This window comes from Saccopteryx leptura, chromosome X (assembly GCF_036850995.1).
Source record: "Saccopteryx leptura isolate mSacLep1 chromosome X, mSacLep1_pri_phased_curated, whole genome shotgun sequence".
Classification (NCBI taxonomy): domain Eukaryota; kingdom Metazoa; phylum Chordata; class Mammalia; order Chiroptera; family Emballonuridae; genus Saccopteryx; species Saccopteryx leptura.
This window is the reverse complement of record NC_089516.1, coordinates 34,526,472-34,535,462: the sequence shown is the minus strand read 5'-3', so window position 1 is coordinate 34,535,462 and position 8,991 is coordinate 34,526,472. Positions and strand designations below refer to the sequence as shown.

Genomic DNA, 8,991 nt, shown 5'->3' with positions numbered 1-8,991 from the left:
GAGAGAGATGAGAAGCATCAATTCTTCGTTATGGCTCCTTAGTTGTTCATTGACTGCTTTCTCATATGTGCCTTGACTGGGCCCTCAGCGTCCTACACCAATGCTCTATCCACTGCACCACTACCTGGTCAGGCCTCTTCCTGCGGCCTGACCAGGCGGCGGCATAGTGGATAGAGCGTCGGACTGGGATGTGGAGGACCCAGGTTCAAGACCCCAAGGTCGCCAGCTTGAGCTCAGGCTCATCTGGTTTGAGCAAAAGCTCACCAGCTTGGACTCAAGGTCGCTGGCTTGAGCAAAGGGGTTACTTGGTCTGCTGAAGGCCCATGGTCAAGGCACATATGAGAAAGCAATCAATGAACAACTAAGGTGTCGCAACGAAAAACTGATGATTGATGCTTCTCATCTCTCTCCGATCTTGTCTGTCTGTCCCTATCTATCCCTTCTCTGACTCTCTCTCTGTCTCTGAAAAAACAACAACAAAAAAACCTCTTCCTGCATCATGGACCCTCTTAAAGACTTTGTGTCGTGCCAGGGGCCTACAGACTCCTGTGAAGACGGATTCAGCAGGTCACTCTTGGGCCCTGTGACTCCATGGGGCCCCTGCAGCTCTAGCCTGGTGGATGTACTCCTGTCAAAGCCAAGACACTCATCCCCGCCTCCCTGGTGAGACCTGCAAGCCCTGGGCTGGCACCAGAACTGGTGGGACTGAGTGGGGAGAATTCACTGATTGTTGAAGGATTGGATTTGGTCACCTGGCACTTACTTCCTGAGCACTTCCCTTGGGCCAGGTCAGCAGAGAAGCTTCTTGGGAGTGGGTGTTCTGGTGAGGAAAAGACACAGAAGGTGATTTTGCAGTGATGAATATTCTGAAGACAGGGCCGGGGAGGGGACAGGAGAAGGCTGTTTGAAGAGGTAACATTTGAGCTGAGACCTGATGGAGTGTGGAAACTAACCAAGTAGATATCCGAGTGAACAGCATTCCAGGCAGAGGCAGTGAGTGCAAAGGCCCTGTAGCAGGTGCATGTTCGTGCGTTCGAGGGCCATGTATGGTACACGCCCCATGCATGGTGGGTTTGAAGGCCAGTTAGGAAGCCAGTGTGGTTGGAGTTGGCTGGCGCTGCTTGAGCAGGGGGGAAAGTGGGTGGAGAGTGGTCTGAGCAGTGATGGGAAAGGCGACCGCCACTCATAGAGTCCTTAGGCCACTGTGAGGACTCGTGCTTTGACTTGGAGTGACATGGAAAGCCATGGGAGAGTTTGTAGCCCAGGGGTGACATGATCTCAATAAAAGGAATGCTCTGGCCGCTGGGTGGGGAAGAGCCTGGGGTAGGAGAAGCTAAGGCTGAGTTCAGAGGGCAGAGGGAGCCCCGTGAGGAGGCAGTGGCTGTCGTTCAAATGAGTGCTGATGGGGGTCAGGCCGGAGGCAGAAGTGGCAGTGGCAAGGTTGAGCTAGAGAAAGAGGCTATTTTAGACCAAATGGCCTGAATGGAACAGAGAATCAAACACCCACAGCCATGTCAAGATGTGGTTGAAGAGACTTTGGGATGGAAGACATCAGTGGTGCAAAGGCCCTGGGGCCAGTCCAGCCAGGCCTGTAGGGCACTGAAGCCAGTGGGAACCCGCATGAATGACCGAGGAGGGAGGTGGCAGCCGGTGCCGGCAGATTGCCTTACAAGGCGCCCTGCAGCGCCGCGGCCACGCTCAGCCACCGCGTGCTCGGCCACCAGCATTGAGGCGAGAGCGCGCGCAGAGGGGGTGGGGCTGGCGGGACGCGGGCTGGGGGCTCGGCGCGGCTGCCACTGCCAGAGGCGACGCTGCAGCTTCCGATCCAGGTCCGTACTGAGTGCTCCCGGACGCCAGAGCGCGCGACCTGGGGCGTGCAGGGTCCCAGCCCGCGGCCACTGTAGCCCCCTAAGAACCTTGGTGCACACCTGTCGTGCTCTGCGCGCCCCTGGCCCTCACGCGCGCTGCCCACGCATCTCCGGGCGCGGGAGGCCCTGGCTGCGGAGTTTCTCTTGTCCCGGGGCTCCGAGGGCCGGGTGCCTCTGGGCGGCCGCGTGAGTGGCGGTGGCTGTGGCAGGCGGCTGTGCGCTTGGGTCGCAGGTGCATCTCGGGCGGGTTGGTGGCTTGGGTGGCGTGTGCTCGTGAATGCCGGGCAAGGAGTGGCAAGCCTAGGCCAGGGGGCGAGCGAGGGCCCTTTGGGCGGTGTGGATGGGTTTGGACTCGGAGGGGCCGGGGTGGGGGGGTGCATGGAGCCTTCTGGAAGGCTGGTGATTGCGGTTGGCTAGGTTGTGTGTCGGCAGAAAGCGGGTGCCTGGGCGCTGATCGCCATCGCTGTGGGGGGTTCTGGATTACGGCGGTGTATGTGAGGTGGTGGTGGATGGACTGTATATTGCTCACAAAAATTAGGGGATATTTTATAGCTTCATATTTATTTTGAAATATCCCCTAATTTTTGTGGGCAGTATATTAAGTAGCCTTGCTGGGAGGGCTGATCTGGGTGGTGGAGGAGGGGCAAGATGTACCCCGGCTGGGGGAGGGTGTATGGGACCTCAGCTGTCGCCGAGGGTGGCTGAAGCACTGCTGGACCTGGGGTAGGGAGTAGGGCTGCCCCTCATTCAGGGCACCTCCCTCCACCTCTCCACTGCCCCCCCAGACATGCTGCTGCTCAAGAAACAGACGGAGGATATCAGCAGCGTCTATGAGATCCGGGAGAAGCTAGGCTCGTGAGTGTGTGTCACTGAGGGCGTCAGTGAGTGTGTGTCAGTGAGTGTGAGTGTGTGTGTGGGGGCGGCATGGGATGGAGAGGGCCACCCCATCTGCTTCCGTTAGGGGAGCCCTTCCCTCTCCCCACCTCTGCTCTCTCTCCCTTTCCCCTCCTTCCCTCCTTTTCACTCTCCCCCTCCCCTCTGCCTCCGATGTCTCTATGGCAGGGGTGCCTTCTCTGAGGTGGTGTTGGCCCAGGAACGGGGCTCCTCACACCTTGTTGCCCTCAAGTGCATCTCCAAGAAGGCCCTTCGAGGCAAGGAGGCCTTGGTGGAGAATGAGATTGCGGTGCTCCGCAGGTGCGTGCCTTGCCCGGGCCAGGCTGGTATTGCTTAAAGCCTGTGGGACAGTGTCCTGGGGTGGAGCTCCGGGCCTCCTCTGTGTCCCCAGGAAGGCCTGGCATGGAGCTCTGCCTTGCTGGATTGGGCACAAGTAGCCTGTGGTAAGGAAAGGGGTAGAGGTGGAAGGAAGCTCTCCGAGGTCCTGAGGCCCAGAGGGGGCTGCAGTGCCTACCAGGGTTTTTTCTTGCTGTTGCAGGGTCAGCCACCCCAACATCGTGGCCCTGGAGGACGTCCACGAGAGCCCCTCCCACCTCTACCTGGCCATGGAGCTGTGAGCAGGGCAGGGGAACACTGGGGACTGGGTGGTAAGTGGGGGCCGGGGCGCCTGGGTCAGCTGAGCACCTGCTCCTCACAGGGTGACAGGGGGTGAGCTGTTCGACCGCATCATGGAGCGTGGGTCCTACACAGAGAAGGATGCCAGCCACCTGGTGGGCCAGGTTCTTGGCGCTGTCTCTTACCTGCACAGCTTGGGCATCGTGCACCGTGACCTCAAGGTGCCTTCTGTCTTGCCCACCTGCCCAGGCCTTACCCAGCTTCCCTGTGCACCAAGGGTTTGGGGACTTGAGGGGGACCAAGCCCCTTGTCCCAGCCCCAGGGACCATGCCAGGGCTGACTTGGCGCTTCTGGTCACCCATGTCATAGCCTGAAAACCTTCTCTATGCCACGCCATTTGAGGACTCCAAGATCATGGTTTCTGACTTCGGCCTCTCCAAAATCCAGGCTGGCAATATGCTAGGAACCGCTTGTGGGACCCCAGGATATGTGGGTAAGTGGAGGGTGTGCCCTGAGGCTCATTGGGCGCCAGGGAGGGCTGTGGAGCCCTGTGGGAGTTCTGGTCCCAAAGACAGGGCAGGTAGGGCCATTCCTGGGGGCAACTAGGCTGAGTCAGGCAGCACTGAAGGCTGGCGTGGGCACGTGCGAGTGTGTGTGTGTCTGTCTCTGGCCCACAGCCCCGGAACTCTTGGAGCAGAAGCCCTACGGGAAGGCTGTAGATGTGTGGGCCTTGGGTGTCATCTCCTACATCCTGTGAGTGACCACTGGGAAGGCTCTTCTTCTGCCTGCCTGCCCCCTGCTGGGTTGGGGAGGTTTGGACAGCTGGGTGATTCATCTGTGGGTGCCAGGCTGTGTGGGTACCCCCCCTTCTACGACGAGAGCGACCCTGAACTCTTCAGCCAGATCCTGAGGGCCAGCTACGAGTTTGATTCTCCCTTTTGGGATGACATCTCAGAATCAGGTGAACTTGAGGCTGGCCCCAAGCTCAGGGAGGGGAGGGGGAGTGATAAAGGGAGTGAAGATGGGTTGGGCTGACCTGGCCTCTCTGCTCCAGCCAAAGACTTCATCCGGCACCTTCTGGAACGAGACCCTCAGAAGAGGTTCACCTGCCAGCAGGCCTTACAGCATCTTTGGTGAGTGGAACCCCTGCCAAGTTGTCCCAGGACCAGAGGGAGAGACCATACCCTCAGAGACCTCCCACCCTGCCACCGCCACTGACTCGGTCTCCCCTTAGGATCTCTGGGGATGCCGCCTTTGACAAGGACATCCTGGGCTCAGTCAGTGAGCAGATCCAGAAAAATTTTGCTCGGACCCACTGGAAGGTCAGTATGGGGCAGGGACCATGGACCTTTTTGGTTTGAGTCTGCTCCCTTCCCTGCCCGCTCCATCCCTCAGCCCCAGGGGGATGGTCTGTGCTTTTTATTTTTTTATTTATTTTTTATTTATTTATTTTTTTCATTTTTCTGAAGCTGGAAACAGGGAGAGACAGTCAGACAGACTCCCGCATGCGCCCGACCGGGATCCACCCGGCACGCCCACCAGGGGCGAAGCTCTGCCCACCAGGGGGCGATGCTCTGCCCATCCTGGGCGTTGCCATGTTGCGACCAGAGCCACTCTAGCACCTGAGGCAGAGGCCACAGAGCCATCCCCAGCGCCCAGGCCATCTTTGCTCCAATGGAGCCTTGGCTGCGGGAGGGGAAGAGAGAGACAGAGAGGAAAGCGCGGCGGGGGGGTGGAGAAGCAAATGGGCGCTTCTCCTGTGTGCCCTGGCTGGGAATCGAACCCGGGTCCTCCGCACGCCAGGCCGACGCTCTACCACTGAGCCAACCGGCCAGGGCGGGTCTATGCTTTTATGGCCTCTGTGGTCCTTGAAGTCTGGAGTCCGGGCAAGAGCATGGCGTGATGCCTCTCTCTCCCTGCAGAGAGCATTCAATGCCACCTCTTTCCTGCGTCACATCCGAAAGTTGGGGCAGAGCCCAGAAGGCGAGGAGGTGTCACAGCGGAGGATGGTCCGCCACAGCCACCCGGGTCTCGGGGCTGGCCAGGCCCCCGGCTGGTGATGCCCAAGGGCATGGGAGTGGGCCTTGCGCCCTCTGGGAGGTGGCTCTTTGGTGAGTTTAGAGGGTGTGGAGCACCACGTGGACAGGAGCTAAGCGGGTAGACCCCAGAGAGCACAGATGGAAGGGAGGACCCAGGGTTCCAGAAGGAGTGGATGAGAGGGATCAGCAAGGGCTGGTGACTGCTGGGACTGGGAGGATCCAAGTGTCAAGACCCAGCAGGCACTGCTGCTGAGAGCCTTGACTGAGGGCATGGCTCGGGGCAGGCCGGGGATTACTCCTGACCTGTTCCCTTCCTTGTGCGCCTCTCTCCCCTCCACTCCTGGCAGATGCTGAGGCTGAGTGCGCTGACCCCTGACTCTTCCCATGGACCCTTTCAGCCCCCTCCCCCGTCCCCACACCCTGGAGCTGGTCTCTGCCGGAGAGTCTGAGATGTGTGGGTGTGGCACATGGCACTGGGGGGGGCGTGGGGCACCCCAGGCTCTGTCCTGGTCTAGGGCTTGGTGGGGCATGTCCGTAGGGGTTCCCCTCCCCTGTCGCCGCCACAAGCCTGGAGGCTGAAGAGACTCCAGGGACTGTCTTGCACGCTGTTCTGCGCTTCACTGACTGTGGATGGTCCTGCTTGTGTCTTGGCCCCCAGCTTCTCTCCAGTTTCCCCTGAATCAATAAAGACAGACAGAGCAATGGGCCCGTGGTGAGCTGGGAAGGGGAAGGGACAGGGATGGAGAATGAATGTGGAGGGGGCGGGTGTTACCTATGGGGAAGAAACCAAGGAGGCAGGGTCACTGCCCATGGGACCACACCACCCAATCTGACCCACTGCCGCCCAAACTGTTGCTCCTTTAAATCACGGCAGACAAACTCCCGGTTGTCCAAGAACTTTTTGTTCCTGCCCTACCCCCAAAGTGCCAGCAAGAGACAGCCGAGCAGCCAGCTCTGCCACCCTAGAGGTGGGCCTTTGTGTGGCTCTGGCTCCCTGCTGGGTTGCCAGCGGAGGGGAAGGCTGGGAGGGCCAATGGGGGCCCAAGTCTCCAGGACCCCAGGGGTGGGCTGCAGTGTCCCCGCTGTTCAGGGCCCGGCCAGGAAGAGCTTACAAACGAGTGGAGGCCTATAGCCCGGAGGGCGACCAGAGTCCCAATCTGCCTCCTCCAGCCTCTCTCCACTCCCCACTGCCACTTCTGGCTGTGGCCAGACGACAGGCCTTTCCAATACACAGGGTCCTGCGGGGAAGGCAAGTGTCTGAGAGTGAAGGGGGAGCTCCTTGGCCAGGAGAGGGCGCCACTGGGGCCTTAACTGCGCTGCTGTGCTGCAGCTTTGGAACTCACGGGTTCGATCGAGGCCTGGGGGAAGCTAGTGTGGGTTGGTTATGGCTCTGGTGTGAAGAGTTGTGGCTGGTCCTATGGTGTGCATGATCCCTGCCCCTTGCACCCCAATTCTGGAGAGGCCCAAGCCTCTCCGGGCCCTACTAGGCCTTTCTCCTGAGTCCATCAGGGAGAAAACGCCTCACGGCTGCTCCTTGGCCCCAGCCGGAGCTGAGGGAATACCCTCAGAGCTTTGGGCAAGCCGGCCACTCTTCCTCCCCACTGTGATCTCTGCGCCCGCTGCGCTCTGCCAGGCCCCATCGCGGAGTGTGATGCAGAAGCGCCTTGTTACTGACCTTTGGGACCTGACGGGGAACAGTGAGACCCAAAGGAGGGCTGGCCTGGTCTCGAGGGTGGGGAATGGATCAGGGTTTGGGGTTGGAAACAGGGGGCTTGGCTTACACGGAGGAGAGCAGCTGGTGCACAGCACACTCCTGGTCAGCTCGGCTGGGCTAGGCCCACAGCCCCCTCTGTGGCCTGCTCCTCTGCTCCTCCCAGCATCTTCCCGCCACCTACCTGCTCTACATTGCCCCCCCCCCCCCCCCCCCCCCCCCGCACAGGTCCCTGAGCTTGGGAAGAGCCTGGAAGGGGATGGACAGCTTTCTCCTCTGTCCCCATGGCCAATTCTGGACCACCTTTCCCTCTAGGCCTCTAGGCTTTGGGCTCACACAGTCCAGGGCACCTTGGGGAGCTAGCGCCATGACCAGGTATCAACAAGTTTGCCTTCTCACCTCCAGCGACCCGTCCTTCCTCCCCCTAGCTCCCCACTTGGGGTTCTGTCATCTGTCCTACTACCTCGGACATGTTCCCCAGCGTCCCTTTGCTGGCTCTCCTTCCCCTCTTTCCAGCTGTTCACATGAGACCCTGCGACACCGACTCACTCTCATTTTGTCTGTCAAATATTGTTTGGGCCTCTACTCTTGTGCCAGGTGGGGAACCCACCGGACAAGGTGTCCGCCCTCATGGAGGAGGCCCTGTGGTGGCGGGGACGCTTACTAGGGTGATAAGAATGATCTGCGTGGGGAGAGCAGCATGCTGGCTGCTCAGGAGCGGCGTTGTCTGAGCCAGCCTTCAAGAAGGAGTCGAAGTCGTTCAGAGAGGCCAGTTCTTCCAGCCCAGGCCCGCTGCCAGATCATTGGTGCTGAGTTGGGGCCGCAGCTCTAGCTGCTCTGACACAAGGTGCAGTTTGGCCTCTGGCCAGAAGGCGGCACCATGGTCACACCCATCAGCCACCCTTGTTCCTTCACCACATCCGGCAGCTTGCTGGGAAAGTCCTCACTTGGGAGAGAGGTCCTGCCCTGACCACCTGGGTGCAGGCAGAGTGGGACCCTTCCTTCATCCCTCTGAGCCCTTCCCATACGAGGGGGCAGTTTGTGAGGGAAATCTTTGGGTCGGCTAGGCTGTGGGATGGAGCCTGGGAGAGAGAAAGGACTGGCCACGCAGATCAGCCAAAGGCAAGAGATAGGGGGTGAGATAAAGAGGGAACTGGGGGCACCACGAGGGCATTTTGGACTCAGGGAATAACAGGTGCTCAGGTGCTGAGGCTGGCTACAGGAGAGAGCAGAGGCTGGCAGAGTCAAAGCCAGGCCTCAGCCTGAGCAATGGCGAGCCACTGGAGGGGTCGGAACGGAGAGGGCCCTTACCCCCTTACGCAGTCTGTGGTAGGTGCTGAGCCGGGGTGGCCAGAAAACCCAGGCACTGTGGCTCAGGAGCAGGGTTCAGCACGCTGGCCTTCTTGGGCATTGGGGACCAGACCAGAATTGAGGGGGGAGCCTTGCGGGTGTCCCAAGAGGAAGCTGTCTCTCTCATCCTGGACCACACACTCTGTCTTGGAGCAAACCTGTGGGTAGCAGATGTTCTGCGGAGGCTCAACCTTGGGGGCCGCATTGGCACGGGGAATGAAGGAGGGGATGGGTTGTGGAACCATTCACCAAGAGGGGGTCACCTGGGGTGTGTTTGGGGAGAGACAATGGGATTGGCTTTGAATAGGGTGAGTTGGAGGTGCCTGAAGTGGAAGTAGAGCAAAACAGACTCGTTGCTCATCCTTCTCTGCAAATATGGATCCAGCTTTGCAGCTGATCCCAAGGATTAGCTCCGTGGGAGCTCTAATTGAGGACTCGCTGTGCGCCCTGCCCTGTTCCCGAGAGCTTTCCAGGTGGGCACTCCAAGCTCAACCGGGAAGTAGCCAGTCCCATT

At 59.9% G+C, this 8,991-nt stretch overlaps 1 protein-coding gene across 3 annotated transcripts; it reads left to right on the top strand.

Moving 5' to 3' along the window:
- Positions 1 to 614: 614 nt before the first annotated feature.
- On the top strand, positions 615 to 6,101 carry PNCK (pregnancy up-regulated nonubiquitous CaM kinase). Of its 3 annotated transcripts, none has more exons than XM_066356353.1 (12): positions 615 to 788; positions 2,654 to 2,723; positions 2,931 to 3,062; positions 3,301 to 3,375; positions 3,460 to 3,598; positions 3,747 to 3,870; positions 4,055 to 4,130; positions 4,226 to 4,338; positions 4,432 to 4,510; positions 4,612 to 4,699; positions 5,300 to 5,488; positions 5,764 to 6,101. In XM_066356353.1, the coding sequence occupies exons 2-11, from the start codon at positions 2,656 to 2,658 to the stop codon at positions 5,435 to 5,437; spliced, it is 1,032 nt and encodes a 343-aa protein (XP_066212450.1). In that variant the 5' UTR covers positions 615 to 788; positions 2,654 to 2,655; the 3' UTR covers positions 5,438 to 5,488; positions 5,764 to 6,101. The 3 variants fall into 3 exon arrangements, with proteins under 3 accessions (XP_066212450.1, XP_066212448.1, XP_066212449.1); XM_066356351.1 differs by lacking the exon at positions 615 to 788 and adding an exon at positions 1,776 to 1,829; XM_066356352.1 differs by lacking the exon at positions 615 to 788 and adding an exon at positions 2,064 to 2,100.
- The last annotated feature ends 2,890 nt before the right edge of the window (positions 6,102 to 8,991 follow it).

What these genes read in the sequence shown, in the direction of transcription:
- PNCK (XM_066356353.1), top strand. Translation starts at nt 2,656, where the DNA reads ATGCTGCTGCTCAAGAAACAGACGGAGGATATCAGCAGCGTCTATGAG. An exon ending in TCGTGCACCGTGACCTCAAG is followed by an intron (nt 3,599 to 3,746) that starts GTGCCTTCTGTC and finishes CCCATGTCATAG; the next exon opens with CCTGAAAACCTTCTCTATGC. An exon ending in CAGGCCTTACAGCATCTTTG is followed by an intron (nt 4,511 to 4,611) that starts GTGAGTGGAACC and finishes GTCTCCCCTTAG; the next exon opens with GATCTCTGGGGATGCCGCCT.